This window comes from Eubalaena glacialis, chromosome 3, assembly GCF_028564815.1.
Source record: "Eubalaena glacialis isolate mEubGla1 chromosome 3, mEubGla1.1.hap2.+ XY, whole genome shotgun sequence".
NCBI classification, from domain to species: Eukaryota; Metazoa; Chordata; class Mammalia; order Artiodactyla; family Balaenidae; genus Eubalaena; species Eubalaena glacialis.
In genome coordinates this window covers 177232445-177253960 of record NC_083718.1, presented here as the reverse complement: position 1 = coordinate 177253960, position 21516 = coordinate 177232445, and the positions used below count along the sequence as shown (strand labels likewise).

Genomic DNA, 21516 nt, shown 5'->3' with positions numbered 1-21516 from the left:
AGGGTGTCTGATCCAGTGGTCTGTGGTCTTTCTTTGAAGAGTTTTTGTTTTTTAAATAAACGACATAGGCAGCTTGGGAGATGACACAGATGATTGATTGTTTTGTGTGTGTGTGTGTGATGATAGAAGAACCTAAAAGTAAAATGTAGCAATGAAATAACTGCTATATGATTCTAAGTCCAGTTACATGAGTCCGAGGAAATGTCCTTTCCCAAGCCTCAGCTATGTTTCCAGTCCTTACGGCAATCAGTAATTGGCTGAGTATTTTCAGTAAATGTAAATGAAATATACTAGCTGCACCAGTGCATAGCAACAGCTGTACACAGAGATGACATCAAGAAAAATGGCATCACTGACTGACTCACATTCACACAAAGCACATGGAAACTAGGGAGCTTTATTGGTTACATATTGTGCTGCAGAGCCAACAGACAGCATTAGAGCCAGAGGATACATGCAGACAGGCAGCTTCAACTATACACATGCACCCAAGGAGCCCTGAGTCACTGCTCATGGCTTCGCCCTGGTTTCCAGCGACAGGGTCTGGCCTCCTTGGTCCCATGCTTGGAGCAGGAATGTAGGAGAAGCTGCTGCACCTAGACTCCAAGGAGCAGGGGAGAGACCAGAGCACCTGCCTGAGCAAGTAGGTGTGGACTGACAGATACTGATGTGTCCCCTAGCAAGGGGGCCTATAATGTAATAAGAGTTTATTTGGGGGCTACTTCCCTAGCCCTCCCAATCTTTAAAATACAAAAAAAAATAGACTTTATTCTCTTAAAAATACATTCCATTCAGTACGTGTTCTGAGCTGTGAAGCAGCAGGAAAGTAGGGCCCCTTTCCTATGATCTTGGTTGCGAGGCTTTGAGGAGAACCCTGTTGTTCCCCACCCTGGGGTATTTAAAAGGTAATCCCTAAAAGCAGCTCTTCCAAATCAGTCTTGTCAGAGTAACGATCACCCCACACCAACAAAGGCAGCTGGGGACCCAGGGGCTGGGTCCCTGTTCCTTTACTGGGAAGTGATAGCACATGGCACTAACCCACTAAATATAAAGAACTAAAACTGCCCCAGGATGGCAAGTCCAAGACCAACACAGACGCTACCACACCCCACGAGGGTGACGGCGTCACATGCAGGCCTGCCTGTGGCCGAGGCTGGAATCCTTGGCCCCACTGCAAATCCCTGTGGCCCACCCGGGAACTGTTTCCTTGCTACGCAAAAGCAGAAACAGCCACGACTTCTCTGCCCACCGTCCCTGCAGCTTTCTCTGGTTGTTTCTAGTACCAGAGTGGTGAGAGACAGGCGGCGGCAGGTGGAGGAGACCAGCTCCTAGCACTGAGCCAGCTCTACTTCCTCCAAGCAAGCAGCTCTGGAGTGCCAGCTTCCCAGACCTTACTAGGAACCCTCCCACACACCATACACCTGCCAGTAAAATTCCGAGTTAGAGCCAAGCTGCAGAAGAGGCTGGTCATAAAAGTGGGTTTGTTGGCTGGGACAGAGGGAATGTTTGGCTTGATTAGACAACAATTCAACTACCAGGTCTCCCATTTGGAAGTTTCCTCCAGGACCCCTGATGGTGAGGCCTGGGTCCAGACGGTCACACCTAGGTTGCTTTTCAGAAACAGGCCTTCCAACTTTGGAATCTGACAGCCAGCCTTGCCAGCCATTTGAAGCCCAGAGGAACTGAGCCTCTAGCGTTCACTTGCTATTACAAATATATTTTCTGCAATGCTGAGGACATTTAAAAATAAAATCTATTTTACAGCGGCTCTAGAAAGTGTGCAGATTAAGGAAACAAAATATTTATCCTGAAATAACCGTTACAATCAAACCCTATTGCACTCAGATTTTAAGACAGCAGCCCCAGCAAAAGGGCACCACAGCTGTCCCTCTTCCACAGAGCATTCTGGGTGGTGGCAGATGTTGGTGCTGCTAAAATGTGGAAAGATCCAGACTTTGGCACCAGGAGCTACAGCACCAGAATCCAGGGCTCCAACGCCCAAAAAGACAAGAATTACTGGCGAGATCTTTGTAGGCATCGTTTGGCGCCCTTCTGTTTCCACCAGCAACAAACCACAGACCTAATTTCCTATAGCCTCAGTTGACCGCCACAGGGGTCTGTTTCCTTTGGACTCTCAGGGTTGACAACCAGTTAAGAAGAATGGCAGGGAGGCTACAAGTGAGAGGTTGCAGCCTTGAGCCAATGACCCAGGAAAAGCAGCAGGAAGAGATTTTGAAAACAGCATCTTGAGTATCTGAGGCAGCAATGTGAAGAAAAGGCAAGCCACATGACAAATACCCTTAGATTGGCAAAACTCCAGAAAATGGAAGTATAAGCAAAACACTCCTGTCCGTGAAAGTCAGGTAGGTGCTCCCCAAGCCTCCTCCAGGATCGCCAAATCTGATGCAGACAAGGGAGGGGCGAACGCTGGTTCCCACCCTGAGCGGAGGCAGAGAAGATTCAAGAAGCACTGGAACAGGAGATACACACCTTGTGCTGTGGAAAGCATGTGACCTGCTGTGTGGCACTGGGCAAGGTTGGTGTTGAAAAGGGCCGCAGAGACCATCTAACCTCACCCTTTCATTTTATAAACTGGAAAAGTGAGGCCAAGGGAACTTCTCTGAGTTCATCCTCATGACATTAAAACACGGGGAACTGGAAAGAATAAGGCCCAGAAAAACAAAGGTGATGGGAAGGACACATGTAAACCCATTTGGACAATACCTTCCACAAGTGAGAATCACCCCCACAGGGAGGAAACAGAAAAATCTTAGAATGCCAGATTTAGGATCCTTAGAGACCATCCATTTCAAAGAATTCATTTTACAGATAAGGAAACTGAGGCCCCAAGAGGACAATGACTTGCCCAAGGTCACATAGCAAGGAAGTACAAAGCCATGAAGAAAATTCAGCTTTCCTGACTTCCACTCTAATGCTCTTTCACTATGAAGGAACAGTGTCTGCTTCATAAAGGTAGCCTTTGAAAGGGGATCCCTTCTTTGAACTGAGAATGCTATAGAAAAAGCAGTGCCAAGAATGTACGGTTCTTTCCCCACGTGATTGGTATAAGGAATCTAATCAATTTTTCTTTATGTGGCTTCCTGGAAGGTTTGCTGCATTTTGAATTGTATGAATCTAGGGCCCTTGATGGGCACGTATTACCTTTCCTCCAATGAAGTCATCATAATGATAGTTGGTTTGCAGAAATCATGGGCCCACTTCTGTAGGAATGCATCAGCTTGGTAAAGTGCGATACCTCCTCCACGGGGGATGAGGAGGAGGAACAAAGTCCTTGCCTTTCATGGAGCCATTGCTTTGTGGAGTGACTAAGGGGAAATCGCTTCTTCCTGTCTACTTTCCCCCGTGCTGGCGCTTCCTAGAAGGCAGAGTATGCTGGGTCAGGCCCAGGTAGTCTGGGAGTATTCCAAAGGAGAAAACAACGAAGTCAGCCTGAAGTCTCCAGCCACAGGAGAGGAGCAGGCAAGGCCAGCAGCATGTTGCTGCCCAGGGAAGGAGATGCATGAGGCTTGTGCACTTCCAGGTGCCTTTGGAAGGTGAACAGAGAGCCGGGGTTGGGGCGGGGGGGGTGATGTCATTCCAGTAGGTGGGTACCCGTGTGCTCTGCCCCCAGGAAACAATGGTCAGCCCGGGGACCAAGTCAGAGAAACTTCAACCTAAAGGTTGAAGTTTAAACTCCTGTAAAAGTCTGAGGAACTCCACAGGGGAAGAAATGGAACCCCCTAGATGGAGCTGATGGCTGGTGGGTGCATAGGCCCCTGGGGCAAATGAGGAATAAACTGGATGTGGTGAGGAGACTAAGAAATCAGAACATTAACCACAGAAGGGGTTGCCCTATGACACAGAAGCCACCAAGGAGCAGAGAAGAGATTTGGCTGCTGCTGTGTGGTGGGGATACAAGGGGTTTCTATGTCTTTCCTCATTTGGGGTCCAGAGTGGCCCATCCTACCTGGGGGACGGGGACAGGGACAAGGAGAGAAGACTCATGCATCAGGGAAGGCTGGCCCTGGGTGACCGTGTCCAGCTTGTAGTTTCTGATTCCCTCTGGCCAACTGGCAAAAAATGAGCCACAGCCTGGCTCTCTGCCAGTCTCCCAGCCCAGGCCTGGTTTCTGGCCTGGTTCCTTCACAGGGCAGGAAGGCAGAAGGGCTGAGAAGCAGGAGCAGAGGAGACGGCAGACCTCACCCAGCTGGCTCAGTCTTCCTCAGCACAGGGCCTGTTTGGCCGTAACCGTTCCTCAGCCCGGGATCGCCCAGGCTCTGGCAGCCCCGGCTTTGCAGACAGTTCAGACCTTTCGAGGGAGTTGTGCAGTCGCCTGTAGACACTGAGTGTGCAGTCGTCACCTTCCTCCTGTGCCAATAGATGACAAAAGTCAGCTGCAGAGAACAATACAGTGAATAATAAGACACCCTCACTCCCCACCCCAATGGCCCTCTCTAACAGAGGGAGATGGAGTGCAGACCGACCACAGCAGAACTGCAAAGGACTGGCCAATATAAAAGTTCCACCTACCAACTCCAAGCTGCTGAGAGCTCCTAGGGTAGACTGGGAGGCTCACAGCTGAACAGGAGCCCTAAAAAGGGACAGGACCGGGAACAGGGCCACTGGAGTGGGACCTCCAAGTAGGGGCCAGCATTACTGGAGTGTTGCACGTGCAGGCTGCAGGCCTCTCAGGGTCAGAGCCATTTGCTCGCTGGAGAGGCAGGGAAGTATGAAGAGGAAGCTGGACAGCTCTTATCCTACTTCCCACCTACAGACTACCAAAAAGCTCACGTATACCTTTCCTACCATATCTCATCTCATATGTGCCCCTCACCCTATATTTCTCAGACATCCACAGTTTCAGCTTCATCCAACTCTCTGCACTCCTCTTCTACCAGAATTCTGCCTTTTTAATGTTCTTGTTGCTCCTCCCCAGCTAATGCAGATCAAAGAATATGAGTGAGAAAGTCTGGTTGGCAAGGTAAAAGAGCATTGGATTTAGAGACAAGAATCTTGGATTCAAATCTTAGCTCTTCCAGTAATTCACCTGGGTGGCCTTGGTGAAGAGACCCTTTGTGTCGCTGACCCTCAGTTTCTACATCTAAAAAATAGGGATAATATCCCCCCACACACACCAGGGCCGTTGGAGAGACTGAATAAGATAGCAGGTGGGGAAGTGCTTTATTTAAAGTACCCTGTAAGGACTCAGGGCTTTTCAACTTAACACACAGTCACCACCTGCCTTTTAAAAGAAAGGAACAGGGACTTCTCTGGTAGTCCAGTGGTTAAGAATCCGCCTTCCAATGCAGGGGGCGCAGGTTCGATCCCTGGTTGGGGAACTAAGATCCCACATGCCACGGGGCAACTAAGCCTCCATGCTCTAGAGCCCGCGCACCTCAACTAGAGAGAAGCCCACACGCCGCAACGAAAGATCCCGCATGCCGCAACTAAGACCCGACACAGCCAAAAATAAATAAATATTTAAACAAATCATAAAAGAAGGGAACAATCTCTAGGTCAAAAATATCCTTCTTCATCACAGGACTCACATCTAAAAGACACTCCTGGGGGCTTCCCCTTCATATGTTGTTCTGGCACTCTGACCCTCATATAAGGAAAGATTCTAGATTTGTCTATCCAGTAACAAGCCACACTGAACCAGCCCTCCCCTCAGACTGATGACATAATGGGCTAGATAGGTGTCTGGGACAAAAAGTGATGCTCGGGCATAAAGCTTATCCAAGTAGGCCCAGTATAAGCCCCAGCTCTCCTCAGCCCCTACATGCCAGCAGCTGGCAAAGATCTGTCTAAACTGAGGCAGCCAAAGAACTCATTTCCTTGGCTCCATCTCTGCTCTACAGAAAGTCACTGTGCTTCCTCCTTTTACCCGGAACCTCCCAACAGCTGCAGCTGATTCTTATGCTTCTAGGTACTGCTCTGTGGGGCTATAAGGGGAGCGAGCTCCTTTGGCGACCCTGGCAAACCAAGAGAACAGAGGCCACATCTCTCTCCTTTTTTGTAGCCTTCATATATGAAGGCAAAATGAAGGGGACAAATTGGGAAAAAGATTTTGGAAATTCATGCTGCTCTCTGCCAAATACCTTCTTCAAGGTACTTCATTCTTCTTTAAGGCCAAATCCACCTTATTTTCAACAGTTCTCTGAACTACCCAGTTCTATTCAGTGTTTCCCAGCCCCACAGTCTCCATAATCCTGAGTCACACAGGCCAGGGCAGAGGGGAACAAAAAAGAAAGTAAAGGAGAAAAGGGGAAAGTGGAAGGAGAACAGGAGAGAGGGAAAGAAGTGGGACTTACCATGCCTGCCGAGTGGTTCCAGGCTTCAGCTGTGATAGCATCTCCTACCCGATTCCGACGAGTGAGTGCCTCTGACACGGTGAGGCTGCTTTGGGTCCTTCTGGAGGAGAGCTCGGGGGCATCCCCTGAGTTGCCTACCCTTCGAGTGCCCTGCTCAAAAAGGTAGGAGCTGGGCTGTTCAAGGTCTGAATAGTCTGTGGAAGATCTCTGAATGTAGGTGTTGGTAGATTCCACATTTTTACCTATTCGAGTTGGGGGGTCTTCTAAAGAGTTCAAGTCTCGCCTACTCTTCCAGGCATTTCTCACAGTAACGTGTCTGGCATCTGAAGAGCCCGCTTCTAAAGGGCCACTATGGCTTTTCCACCTGATTGTCTCCGCCGTGGGTGCATGGCTATTCCTCTCCACAGGATCTGATGGCTTGATTATAATGCTGCTCCGAGAGACCACCGTTTCCGGCCTGTTCTTCGGGGCCCCATCTCCCATTCTTTCAGCTTCTGTGAACTGCAGGGTGATGTCATGTTTGTGAATGGAGAGCTCAAAGGGGGAGCTGACATGGTTACTAACCGACGTGAGCTCTGGTGGCCCAACCTGGATGTTGCTGGTGTATGTGTGCCTCTCCCGCTGGGCCTCGCCTAGAGCGGCTCTCGGGCTGCTGCTGTCAGAGGGGTAGATAGTTATACTGCTTGTCACTTTGTTTGGCCCTGGTTTGGAAGGAGACTTCTGTTTTTCCAATGTGGCCTCGGTTCCAGATCCTCCCATGACTTTTTTCACATCCTTATCAATGATGACAGGTTTGATGATGGCTCTAGATCGCAAGGCCTCTCTGGGGCTAAAGGGCCGCTGGCTTTTTACCCCGGCACCATTGGCCTCTGGGAGCTCCACAGCATTGGTGGAGGCTCTGACAGGTTTCCCAGATTCATTTTCTGTTCCCACATCTTTATCATTCTCAAAGTGGGAGGTTCTAAGTCCCCCTCGGGATTTGGCCTTTTCTCTAGAGTTGGGCTGTTGCTTGGGCTCTGGAGTAATGGTTGTGTTTACTAATTTGGCAGTAACAAGAGACACCATGTCCATATCGTCATCTGAGTCTGGCTTCTCTCTGCCACTGGATTTGATGACTCGACACCTCAGGGCCTCATGCTGACTACTGTCTTCCATCACAACTGCTATGGGTTGATCAACTCCTTCTTTATTTGGGGTTGAAAAGCCCTGAAGGATGTTCTCTTGGCTTCTGGAGCTATAAGGATACTTTGATAAAGGTGGAGCCTTGGAATTTGGGAAACTGGTATCAGCCTCTGGGCTGTTGGCAGCCTTTTTCCCCTTAGAGAGCCCTTCTGAGGAAGATCTTCTAGATGTTGCCAGAGCTCCCATGGCCTTAGAACTGCCAGAGTCTGCAGCCTGAGTTAATTGACTTCCATTGCCAGGCACCTGCCCCCTCTTGCCAAAGAGGGCCTCGGTGGAGGTGTCAGAAGCCTTGTCACCTCTCCCTGGTATGTCATTGGGAGCAGATCCATGGGTGGTATCACCAAATGTTCGTGTTGTCTTCTCTACTTTCCCCTTCAGCCCACTCTCAGTACCTGGCTTGGGAGTGCCCTTCCAAACTTTATTGTGCTCCTGAGCAGCTGGCGGGTAGCGGCTAAGCACTGACGGCTGCTCCCTGGACTTCTTCCCTTCACTCTGAGAGGAGCCAGATGCGAATCGATCTTCAGTTCTCTTTGTCTCCTGAGTCCCACTGTCTGCACCTGCCCCTGTGTTGGAAGCTTTGGCTGCCCTCCTGTTGGTAAAGCTGGGAGAGGAAACCTGCCTGTTGCTCAGAGGATAGTTTTCATTGTTGAGAACAAATTCCCTGTTTCGGTGCCTTTCCCGCTTATGATGAGGGGACAGTTCCCGGGGTGTGTGCTTGGACACAGGTGCCTCATTCCCGTGCCCTCTAAACTTAGTCCTCTCGTGCCTGCCTTTGCTGGACAGGAAAGCATCTTCCCCTTCTACCTCTCCGTTCTCTAATTCTTTCTGTTTCTTGATTTGTAGCTTTATCTCCTCCAGCTGGCTGGCTAAGAGTTTGTTTTTATTTTGTTCACTTAGGTAATTATCCTGAAGGTCATTATTTTTGGCCCTCATTTTCTTAAGCTCTTCCTCCAAAGATTCAAAATGTTTGATTTGTGTCTTAAGTTTCTCAATCTCTTGGTTAAGGTCTTTTACTTTGTTGTCTTCCTGATTTCGGTTCTTTTCATTTTCTGATTTGTTTCTTGTTTCATTCTCTACCTGCTTTAGATAGTCCAGAGTGCCCTTCCTTCTTGATTCTTTGGATGGCAGTGTGGAAGAGATACCATCCTCAATTCGTAGGTCATTCCTTTCCAGAAGATTAGAAGCATTCCTTGTATAATCTCGGTTCATTTTTTTGTTCTGCTCCAATTTTTGAGTGAGCTCTTTTATCAGTTTCTCGTTTTCTTTCTCCTTTTCATTCAAGTATTTTCTCTCACTTACAAAGGTCAGAGTTAATGATTTCAGCTTTTCTAACTCTGACACTAAACTCTGCTCAGTTTTATCCAGCCGGTCCTCGGAAGATTCTAGTTCTTTCACTTTGACCCTGAGCATTTCCAGCTCAGAGGAGATTTTCTTTGTCAGGTTTCTCTCCTCATTCAGGCTCAAACACAGTTGGGTACAGTCATTCTTGCTCCTGCTAAAGGCCTCCTCTAGCTTCTCCAGTTCAGCCATTCGTTTCTGAAGCCGCTCAATTTCAGATTTTAGCTCCCGGGTGAGGTTTTCCTCCTCTTCAAGTTTCTCCTTCATCTGCTGACAGAGATCCTCTGCTCTCTTAATTTCCTCATCTTTGCCTTCGATTCTCAGCACTCGCTGACGCAGCACTTCAATCTCAGCCAACATGCTGGAGTTGCTGCCTTCCGCCTGAATCACCTTGTCCTGGAGATCCAGGAGCTCATCCTCTGCTTTCTGGAGGTTTTTTGTGGCTTCCTCCAACTCATCAAGACGGCGGCTTAGACTCTGTAACTTAAACCGCAGGTGGCGGCTGGAAGCAGTATCCTTGTAGCTTGTAAATTCAGCCATGTCTACTGCCAGCCAATGTGGGCTCCTAGAGGCACCCAATTCCACTCGAGGGGATGAGAAACGGTTACCTTTCTCTTGGCATCCACAACCTTCTTTGGCAGCTGGAGACCATTATCAGTCTACAGAAGAAAAGCAGAAAGCATGTCAGGCAGCAAATCTAAAATCTCCACTTCAGCTCCCAGTTGTAAAGAGTTCCCATATGTAATTCTTGTGCCTAGAACATGGCAGGTGTTGAAATTTGTTGAATGACTGAATTTGACTAAACCTGCAGGAAAACACTGGTTCTTTATGGCTGATGCCTAGTTTCACCCTAATGAAGAATGCCACCAATGGCAGCATGGCAAAAAGACACAGAAAAATGCCTCATTTACATGACCAACTGTTCGATATTCAGGAAGCAAAGTCCAACCCAAGAAGGATAAAAATAAAATCTGCACCTAGAAGCATCATAAGGATACAGCAGAATACCACAAGATATTTTAAAAGCAATAAGGGTGGGGGGGAGCAAATATTCTATGAAGAAATAACAACTGAACTGAATTCTCAGCAGAAACTTTCAAGTGGACGTCAAGAAGATAAAAGACATGATAACATCTTTAAAAGTTCTAAGAGAAAATAACTGTAACCTAGAAGTAAATCTCCTAGAAGTAAATACCAAGAGAAACTATGAAAGAAAGATATTAGTCAGAAACACTTTGAGAACAAATAAAAGGAAGATAAAAACTTAAGTGTTTATCACTGAAAAAACTATTGATAGACATACTTCAGAATACAGAAACTGATCATTTAAAGAAGGCATTAGATGCAAGAAGGAAAAGAAATTAACCCAAACAAGCACTGATTCAGTTAAACAATAAAAATCAATTAGGGATTGGTTTTATCCTGCTCCTTCTCCCCAAAGTGGAACTGAAACACTAAACAATAACATGTAAATCATAAAGAGAGAAATCAGAATTCAAGTGTTCTTAGAATGTTACATTCTTTGTGAAGAGGATAGTGTTATTATAACTAACTTTAGACCTTGTTAAGAATAGATATTAATCATATATCTGATAAGGCATTAATAAGCAGAATATATAAAGAACTCCTACAACTTAACAACGAAAAAGAACCTGATTTAAAAATGGGAAAAGGACTTGAATAGACATTTTTCCAAAGATGATATCCAAGGACGACTACTATCAAAAAACAAAAAGTGTACAGATGTGGAGAACTGGAACCCTTGTACACTGTTGGTGGGAAAATGCTATAGCTACTATGGAAAAACATGATGGTGGTTCCTCAAAAAATTAAAAACTAATTACCATATGATCCAGCAATTCCACTTCTGGATATATATCCAAAAAATGAAAGAATGATCTCAGAGGGATGTTTGCACACCTGTTGTTTTTAATTTTTCTTTTGGCCACGCCGTGCAACTTGCGGGATCTTACTTCCCCAACCAGGGATTGAACCCAGGCCCCTTGCAGTGGAAGCGCAGAGTCCTAACCACTGGACCGCCAGGGAAGTCCCCATACCTACGTTCATAGCAGCATTTTTCACAAGAGCCAAAAGGTGGAAGCAACCTAAATGTCCATCAGTGGATGAATGGATACACAAAATGTGGTTTATACATACAATGAAATGTTATTCAATCTTAAAAAGGAAGGAAATTCTGACGCTTCAACATGGATGCACCTTGAGGACGTTGTACTAAGTGAAATAATCCAGTCACAAAAGACAAATACTGTATGATTTCACGTATATGAGGTATCTGGAATAGTCAAATTCATAGAAACAAAGTAGAATGGTGATGGCCAGAGGCTGAGGGAAACAGGAAATAGGGACTTGTTCAATGGGTATAGAGTTTCAGTTCTGCAAGATAAAAAATGTTCCAGAGATTGGTTGGACAACAGTGTGTATATATACTTAACACTACTAAAAAAGTGTACATTTAAAAATGGTTAAGATGATACATTTTATGTTAATGCATTTTTTGCCAAAATAAAAAATAATTTTTAAAAACGTTAAGGCACGAAAGAAGTAAAATACATAGAGATGGTAGGGTAGACTTCCAGTTTCTGGTCCAGCATGTAAGGAGCTTCTAAAGTCATCACTTCTTCCTAACAAGTAAAAAGCTGAACAAACAAAATCAACAACTCTTCTTAGATCCATCAGAGAACTGAGGTTACAGAGAAAACTGCTTCCCCCAAAGTTAAACAGACAAGTGGATACAGAGAACGCAATTTACCAGAGCAGAAATGCAGGAGTAGAAACCTCCAGGGGAACTAATACCAGGGTAGGAAAACCTAAACTGCAACTGACAAACTTCTCGAGGCTCAGGGTGGACAACTCTGGGAGTCAAAAACAACAGGGGGTGTCTCAGTCTTAGGTGGGGGATGCACCACACTTTGTGAGCTTTACCTCCAGGAGCTGTACCAGGTTCCCACAGTGAAGATGGGAAAAAATCCCCTCATGCTTCCAGCTGGAGGAGGGTAAATTAACCATTTTGAAACCAGGGTCTAACCTATTAGAGTCTTATCCGAGCCTAACTAACCTGGGGGAAGGAAAATACCCAACTCCAGCTACCTCTAACTTTCTACATGGTGGAAGGAATATGCCCAACTCCAGCCATCCTGTACCACCTAGGGGATGGGGTAGGGAGAGGGGTGGCACGTAGGACCTGACACTGAGAAGCACTTGTGAAATTCGTAGCCCAGGGGCCCAGGATTATTAAAAAACTGAGACCTAATCATGGGACAACAGGATACTTCCCCTTCCCCAACAGTGTACCACAACATCACTAAAGGCCTACTTACCTAAGTTATTTTTACCCAGGACATCATGTCCAGCTTTCAACAAAAAATTACAAGGCATACTAAAAGACAAAAACACAGTTTAAAGAAACAGAGCAAGCATCAGAACCAGACTCAGATATGGAAGAGCTGTTAGAATTATCAGACAGAAATTCAAAACGACTATGATTAATATGCTAAAGACTCTAATGGAAAAATTAGACAACATGCAAGAACATATGGGTAATGTAAGAAAAGAAATAGAAATTATAGAAAAGAATCAAAAAGAAACGTCAGAGATCAAAAACACCAACAGAAATGAAAAATGCCTTTGATTGTCTCATTAGTAAACTAGACACAGCTGGTAAAGAATCTCTGAGCTTGAGGATATGTCAGTAGCAACTTCTAAACCTGAAAAGCAAAGAGAAAGAAAGACTGCAAAAAAAATGGAACAGAATATCCAAGAAGTGTGGGATAACTACAAGAAGTGTAACACATGCGTAACGGGAATACTAGAAGAAGAAAGGAAGAGAAGAAAAATTTGAAGCAATAATGACAGAATTTCCCCAAATTAATGTCAGCACCAAACCACAGATTCAGGAAGCTCAGAACACCAAGCAGGATAAATGCTAAAAAGAAAAACAAAAACAAAAACACCGAGGCATATCATATTCACACTACAGAAAATCAAAGATAAAGGAAAAATCCTGAAAGAACCCAGAGGAAAAAACACCTTACCTACAGAGGAACAAAGATAAGAATTAACATCTGACTTCTCAGAAATCATGCAAGGGACAAGACAGTAGAGTGAAATATTTTAAATGTTGAGAGAAAAACACCACCAATCTAGATTGCTATACCCTACACAAAATTATCCTTCAAAAGTGAAGGAGAGGGACTTCCCTGGTGGTCCAGTGGTAAAGAATCCACCTTCCAACGCAGGAGATGCGGGTTTGATCCCTGGTTGGGAACTAAGATCCCACATGCCACAGGGCAACTAAGCCCGTGCGCCACAACTACTGAGCCCGTGTGCCTCAACTAGAGAGCCTGCGTGCTGCAAACTACAGAGCCCACGCGCTCTGGAGCTCACATGCCACAACTGCAGAGCCCATGCGCTCTGGAGCCTGTGTGCCATAACTAGAGAGAGAAAACCCATGCGCCACAACTAGAGAGAGAAAACCCATGCGCCACAACTAGAGAGAACCCATGCGCCACAACAAAAGATCCCACATGCCTCAACGAAGATCCCACATGCTGCAAGTGAGACCCGACACAGCCAAAAATAAAAAATAAATTTAAAAAAAGTCAATTCCGAAAGTGAAGGAGAAATAAAGACTTTCTAGGACAAATAAAAACTGAGGGGATCTGTTGCCAGTTGACCCACCTTACAAAAAATGTTAAAATAAGTTCTTCAGTGAGAAGGAAAATGATATAGGTCAAAAACTCAAAACACATAAAAAAAAGGACGAGCATTACAGAAGGAATAAGTCCAAGTAAAATAAAATTTTTAATTGTTCCTATTCTTAATTTATCTAACAGATAATAATTTTTCAAAAATAATAATAGCAATAATGCCACAACTACTGAAGCCCGCACGCCTAGAGCCCATGCTCCGCAATAAGAGAAGCCACCGCAGTGAGAAGCCTGCGCACCATGGTGAAGAGTAGCCCCCACTCACGCGACTGGAGAAAGCCCAGGTGCAGCAACGAAGACCCAATGCAGCCAAAAATAAATAAATAAATTTTTTTTTAAAACCCACTTTAAACTTTAATAAAGACACATATAGATTAAAAGTAAAAGGATCGAGAAAGATATACCATCTAACACTAATCAAAAGAAAGCTGGAGTAGCTACATTAATTTCAGATAGCAGATTTCAGAACAAGGAATGTTATCAAGGGTAAAGGGGGTATCACATAATGATAAAGGGGTCAATTCTCCAAGAAGACAATAGTCCTTAATGTGTATGTGCATCAAAATATGTGAGGCAAAAACTGATAGGACTGCAAGGAGAAATAGATAAATCAATTGCTATAGTTGGAGAGTTCAACACCTCTCTATGATAAATGGACAGATCCAGCAGGCAGAAAATCAGTAAGGACATAGCTGAACTCAGCAACACCATCTGGATATGATGGACATCTATAGACTATTTCATCCAACAACAAAATAAACACTCTTCTCAAGTTCACATGGAACATTCACCAAGACAGACTACATTCTGGGTCATAAAACACACCCAAACAAATTTAAAAGAAACTATACAGTGTCTACTCCCAGACCACAATGGAATGGAACTAGAAATCAGTACCAGAAAGATAGCTGGAATTCCAAAATATGTGGAGATTAAACAACACACTTCTAAATAACACATGGGTCAAAGAAGAAATCTCAAGAGAAATGTTTTAAGTATTTTGAACCAAATGAAAACGAAATACAACTTTATCAAAAGTTGTGGGGTGGGGGCTTCCCTGGTGGCGCAGTGGTTGAGAATCTGCCTGCCAATGCAGGGGACACGGGTTCGAGCCCTGGTCTGGGAAGATCCCACATGCCGCGGAGCAACTGGGCCCGTAAGCCACAGTTACTGAGCCTGCGCGTCTGGAGCCTATGCTCCGCAACAAGAGAGGCCGCGATAGTGAGAGGCCCGCGCACCGCGATGAAGAGTGGCCCCCGCTTGCCACAACTAGAGAAAGCCCTCGCACAGAAACGAAGACCCAACACAGCCATAAATAAATAAATAAATAAATAAATAAATAAAAAGTTGTGGGGTGTATCAAACGCAATGCTTAGAGGCAAATTTATAGCACTGAATGAATATATTAGTAAAGAATGAAGATCTACAATCAATAAACTCCTATCTTAGGGAACTAGAAAAAAGAAGAACAAATTAAAACCAAAGTAAGCTGAAGAAAAGAAATAATAAAAATTAGAGTAGAAATCAATAACACCGAAAACAGAAAATCAATAGAGAAAAAAAATCAATGAAACCAAAAGCTGGTTCTTTGAAAATATCAATAAAATCAATCAGCCTCTTGCCAGGCTAACTAAGAAAAAAAAGAGAGAAAACACAAATTACTAATAACCCAATGCAGGGGGCCCAGGTTTGATCCCTGGTCAGGGAACTAGATCCCACATGCATGCCACAACTAAGAGTTCGCATGCCACAACTAAGGAGTCCACCTGCCGCAACTAAGGAGCCCACCTGTCGCAACTAAGACCTGGCACAACCAAATAAAGAAATAAATATTTTTTTAAAAAAAGAAATGAAAGAGGGACATCACTACAGATCCCATGGACCCTAAAAGGATAATAAAGGAATATTATGAATAACTCTATGCACACAAACTTGATAGCTTAGATGAAATCAATTTCTTGAAAGACACAATCTACCAAAACTCACACAAGAAGAAAAAGACAATCTTAATAGACCTGTATCTATTAAATAAGTTGAATCAATATTTAATAACCTTGCAAAACAGAAAGCACCAGGCCCATCATTTCACTGATGAAATTATACCGAGAAATTATACCAAGTATCTACAACCTCTTCCAAAAATAGAAGCAAAGGGAATACTTCCTAACTTGTCCTTTGATGCCAGCATTACATTAACAACAAAAGCAAAGACATTACAAGAAAAGAAAACTACAGCCCAATATCTCTCATGAACACAGGTGCAAAAATCCTTAATGAAATATTAGTAAATGAAATCCAACACTGTATAAAAATAATTATACACCACAACTAAGCGTGATTTGTCCCAGGTATGCAGGGCTGGTTCAGTATTCAAAAATCAATAAATGAAATCCACCACACTGACAGGTTAAAGAAGAAAAATCACATGATCATATTAATAGATGCAAAAAAGCACTTGACAAAATTCAATACCCATTCATAATAAAAACTCTCAGTAAACTAGGAACAGAGGGGAACTTCTTCAACTTGATAAAGAATATCTACAAAAAACCCTACAGATAACATCATACCTAATTGTGGGAAGTCCAAAGCTTTCTCGCTAAGATCAAGAACAAGGCAAGGATGTCCCCTCCTATCACAGCTTCTCAAAATTTACTGAAGTCCTAGCTAACACACTAAGACAAGAAAAGAGAAGAAAAGGTATACTGATTGGGAAAGAAGAAATAAAACTGTCTTTGTTCACAGATGACATGACTGTCTTATGTAGAAAATCTAAATGAATCAACAAAAAAACTCCTGGAACTAATAAGCAATTATAACTATAGCAAGGTTGCAGGATATAAGGTTAACATACAAAAGTCAATCAATTTCCTGTATATACCAGCAATGAACACGTGGAATTCAAAATTTAAAACACAATACCCTTTGTATTAGCACCTCCTAAAATGAAATACACAGGTATAAATCTCACAAAATATGTACAAGATCTATATGAAGAAAACCACAAAACTCTGATGAAGAATTAAATAAATAAAAAGATATTCCATGTTCGTGGATTCTAACACTCAATATTATCCAAATTCAGTTCTTCCCAATTTGACCTCTAGATTCAATGCAATCTCAATCAAAATCCTAGCAAGTTATTTTGTGGATATAGACAAATGGATTCTAAAATTTACATGGAGAGGCAAAAGACCCAGTACAGCCAATGCTATATTGAAGGAGAACAACAGAGTTGGAGAACTGATGCTACCCAACTTCAAGACTCACTATAAAAGCTACAATATTCAAGACTGTGTGATACTGGTGAGAGAAAAGACAAATAGATTAATGGAACAGAACAGAGAGCCCAGAAATAGACCCACAGAAATACGGTCACCTGATCTTTGACAAAGAAGCAAGGGCAATACAACAGAAAGACAGTCTTTTCAACAAATGGTGCTAGAACAAATTAGACATTCACGTGCAAAACTATCAATATAGACACAGACCTTACACCCTTCACAAACACTAACTTGAAATGGGTCACAGCCCTAAATGTAATACATAAAACTATAAAACACCTAGAAGATATCATAAGGAGAATACCTAGTGACCCTGGGTTTGGCTATGACTTCTTAGATACAACACCAAAGGTACAATTCATGAAAGGAGTAATTGATAAAATGAACTTCATTAAAATTAAAAACTGCTCTGCAAGACAATGTCAAGAGAATGAGAAGACAAGCCACAGACTGAAGGAAAAAAAACTTGCAAAGGACACATCTGATAACAATAAGAAAATCTGATTTTAAAATGGGCCAAAGACCTTAGCAGACACTTCACTAAAGAAGATCTACAGGTGGCAAATAAGCATACGAAAAGATGCTCCAACATCACCTGTCATCAGGGAAATGCAAATTTAAAGTTACCACTACACCAAATGCTAGTAAGGATGTGAACAACAGGAACTCTCCTTGCTAGTGAAAATGCAAAATGGTACAGCCACTTTTAGAAGACAGTTTGGTGGTTTCTTACAAAACTAAACATACTCAGCCATATGATGCAGCCAATAGCAGCACAGATAAGATGCAAAATATTATATACAGAATGGATAAACAACAAGGTCCGACTGTATAGCACAGGGAACTATATTCAATATCCTGTAGTAAACCATATATATATGTAACTGAATCACTTTGCTGTACATCAGAAACTAACACAACATTGTAAATCAACTATACTTCAATAAGACAAATTTTTAAAAATAATATTACAAAAACAACAAAAAAAGCACAGATAGTTCATCTATGGTAAGAGGCAGGAAGGCAGAGTATATGGGTACAAGTGTTAGTGGGTAGGTAGGAATTCCGGAAGGTGTGGTGGTAGTAGTCTAATAAAGTTCTCTTCTGACTGTTTTTGCTTTTTCACTGAAGTAGAAAGCAAGATCATCATCTTAAAATGATGACAAGGGCAGGGGGTAGAGTAGTACAGGTTTCAGAAATGGTCATCTAGGTGAATGGAAAACAGAATGATTGCCAGGCAACATTAAGGGCCCACTTGAAATTCATGGTTATGATTTAAAGTGAAACCAATCAGCAAGGTTGTATTTTTATATTCAGTCTTGTTCTGCTGACCAGATGAAGGCACAGAGGAGAGAGAGAATTGGACTGAAAATAGAGTTGGAAGTTTGCAAATGTAACAAAGCAAGAAAAGAGTGAGGAAATTATAGGTGTGCACAAGGGAGCTTCAGTAAAGAGAAACACGAACATCAAGAACATGTGAAGAACAGTGAAAATGTAATAGGACCAATGAATTGAAGGTACCAATGAGGACTGAAGGATTGTTGGAGTCAGGGTACTAGGAGGAATGAGCTTGAAAGACAGGAGACGGTAATCAGAGAGGGATCTCAGGGAACTGAAATTATCAAGGAGTTGCAGTAATTGATAATGTCAAGAACTAAGGTATGAGTAGGCAGAGCACAGAGGATTTTCAGGGCAGTAAAGCTACTCTGTATGATACTATAATGGTGGATACATGTCATTATACATTTGTCCAAACTCACAGGATGTACAACACCAAGAGTGAACCCGAATGCAAACTATGGACTTTGGGTGAACATGATGTGTGTGGAGGTTCATCAACTGTAACAAATGTACGTACACGGGAGATGTTGATAATGGGGGGGGAACCTGAGGAGGGAAGTGGACAGGGGGTATATGGGAGATTGCTGTACCTTCCCCTCAATTTTGCTGTGAATCGAAAACTGCTCCAAAAAAGTAGTCTTAACTTTTTGAAAGTTAAAAAACTAAAGCATGATTCTGGGAATGCCAGGTACAGAGAGGGGTGAGATCACTGGAAGAGAGAAATACTGAGAGGCAAAGGTGTTGTAAGGATTCCTGAATTGTACATTGAAAGCCCACAAATTAACAGGACTAGTGCTGCAAATAGTGACATTAAACAAGAAACTACAGTCATCGAGAACTGAGAGGCGGTGACCCTGGGGTTCAATATGACAGCAACAATAAGGGCACTGGGTGATGTAGTCTGATATTAGATTTAAGCCTAGGAGAAAGGATGGAGGGAACAAGGTCTGAGCCATAAGAGAAAAACAGCCTCCATTTGAGAGAAAAATGGACTCAACAATGATCCCATGAGAAAGCCCAGGGCAAAAGAGAAACAACCTTAAGCAGGATTTGAGGAGATGCTAAATGCCACTTCTCTCCAACCCCAAGATCTCCTCCATCAATTGCACTTAAAGCCTAGAGCCACCAGGTGGAGCCAATGCTCAGCTTTTAAAAAACACCAAGGCCTCCACGGTGTTGGAAATAACAGGGCCTGCCTCCCTCCTTCAGCCTCTCCATCGCCCAGCTCCCTGACTATTCTTCCCTCTCCACCACTCGGCTTCCCTAGGTATTGTCTTTCTCTGTCTTCTCACCTGTGCCTCCTTTGGTCTCCCCTTCTCCTCCTTCTTCCAGCTTACAGGCTTCCTCATTCCCAAAAATGGAGAGGAAAAAAAACACCTACATTTATATATTTTTTATAAGAAAGAAACCTTTTCCCTTATTCCCATCTACTTTTCCTACATACAAAAAAAAACTTGTTTTTGGCCTTTTGCCTAGTGGTACAGTAAAACAAAAAAAAATTCTTAACTACCAATTTTATACACAGGGTGGAGGGGATGGGGGATTGAACTAAGCAGGAGCCATAAACCACTTTTAAATGAGTAGATAACAAAAGATCTGTACTGGCATAGCAGTTACTGGAGGACAAATGATATATGATGCTTCTATAATCCAAAGAGCTTTAAAACAGCTTATCCTCATAAGTATGCTAGACAGTTATTAAATTGTATACTTTAAAGAGAGGAACTTTATGATACATAAATTATATCTTAAGCTGTTTAAAAAACAACAACAACAAAAAAACAGCTTACCCCAAACTGAAACATTCTCCTCAGCAAGTCTATTTATACTACGTAAACAAATCTCTTCTTTAGAGACGAAAATGTTAAACTTAAGTACAGCCCCATCTATAAATTATATTTCTGAATTAGTAGAGTCCAGGAATTACACTGCTTTTTTATTCATTTGGCTTTTAGTGCCAATTTTATATGTTCTGTTCAAGACTCTGATATGAATCAACCAGGGTAGCACAAGGAATGAAAAAGCAAAACTCACTGAATATACAGCAAATACTTACTGAAACATATAGAGAAGAGAGTTATCACACGCCACTACTCAAAATCCTTTAAAGGGCCTTATTGCTCAGGACAAAGCCCACACTCCCCACACGGCATGTGAAGTCCTCACGATCCGCCCTGCCTACCTCTTCAGCCTCGTCTTCAAACTCCCGCGTAGCTCTTCACTCTCGACGTTCCACAAACCTTGCACTCTCTCTCACCTCCAGGCCTTCACTAGCTTGATAATACTTCCTTCTCATTTCTTCAAATCCCACCTTAGGCAATACCTCCTCCTGGAAGCTCCTGGAGCACCTCCTTCCTGAAACCCTAGGCTAGATCAGGGTGCCTCTCTCTTGAGCTTTAGTCTGCTGTATTGGTCCCATCACAGCACTTATCACAATGTATTCAAGTTTTATTTACTCATTTTATCTCTCCAACTTGTTTCTTTTTCACCACTGTATTCTCAGCACCCAGCAGGAAGCCCAGCACATAAATTAATGCTTAAAATTTGATGAATGAATAGGGCTGAATGAGCCCCCTAATTATTAAATGGCTGGTCAGCCCTTTGGCACTAACCATTAACAGAAAATAATAAAAATGATGTCAAGGAGCTACTTACTCATGGATTACAATGGAGAAAACAACTGACAATAACAGATACAGCCAGCACAGATATCAGGTCCCGTGGTAATGCTCTGAAAGGTCTCGTCCCAAGCCCCAAGCCACTTGCACAGTGCTTCTCCCAGTTGGACAATGACCCATCTGGCTTTCAGGTCTATGCCATGGAAATATGACATAAATACCAGAAAACCACACCACTCATAGAGGTTCTAATTATTGGAGCAAGTGTTGAAGCAGAAAATATTTCTGGATCTTCTTCCACTCCTTAGAATGGGATTTCAGAGCCAAAACACAGCTAAAAGATCATTTAGTCCACTGACTTTCAAACCAGACTGAGCAAACCCCTTCCAGAGTCACCTGGGAAAAGAGAGCAGGGGCGAAGGTCTGAGCAGGCTGAGTCAGGCTCCCTCTCTCACTCAGTCAACCAAAGCAACTGATTTTAGCTTCTTAACATATTGGTCTTGCCCCAAATGACTGTCACGAAAGAGTTCTACCGCTTTTATTTAAAATAAAACTGCCTGTTTGGCCCAATCCCCTTATTTTGAAAATGAAGGAACTGAGACTCAAGATTTCTCCAGCAACTTAGCAAAGCCAAGAACTTTAGTCTCCTGACTCTACCCAGGACTCTTCCCATTGTGTAAAAGCACTTCCCTACAAATTCTTGAGCATTTTT

At 43.2% G+C, this 21516-nt stretch overlaps 1 protein-coding gene across 4 annotated transcripts in view; it reads right to left on the bottom strand.

Annotated features, from left to right (window-relative positions):
* Positions 1 to 296: 296 nt before the first annotated feature.
* Positions 297 to 21516, bottom strand: part of LUZP1 (leucine zipper protein 1) — an 80575-nt gene continuing 59355 nt past the window's right edge. For all 4 annotated transcript variants that reach the window (XM_061184765.1, XM_061184766.1, XM_061184763.1 and 1 more), the window contains 2 exons: positions 6315 to 9493; positions 297 to 4368 (listed from right to left, as the gene is read on the bottom strand). In XM_061184765.1, coding sequence (XP_061040748.1) covers positions 4213 to 4368; positions 6315 to 9374 — 3216 coding nt within the window. In that variant the 5' untranslated portion in view covers positions 9375 to 9493 and the 3' untranslated portion in view covers positions 297 to 4212. The remainder of the gene's footprint in view (positions 4369 to 6314; positions 9494 to 21516) is intronic.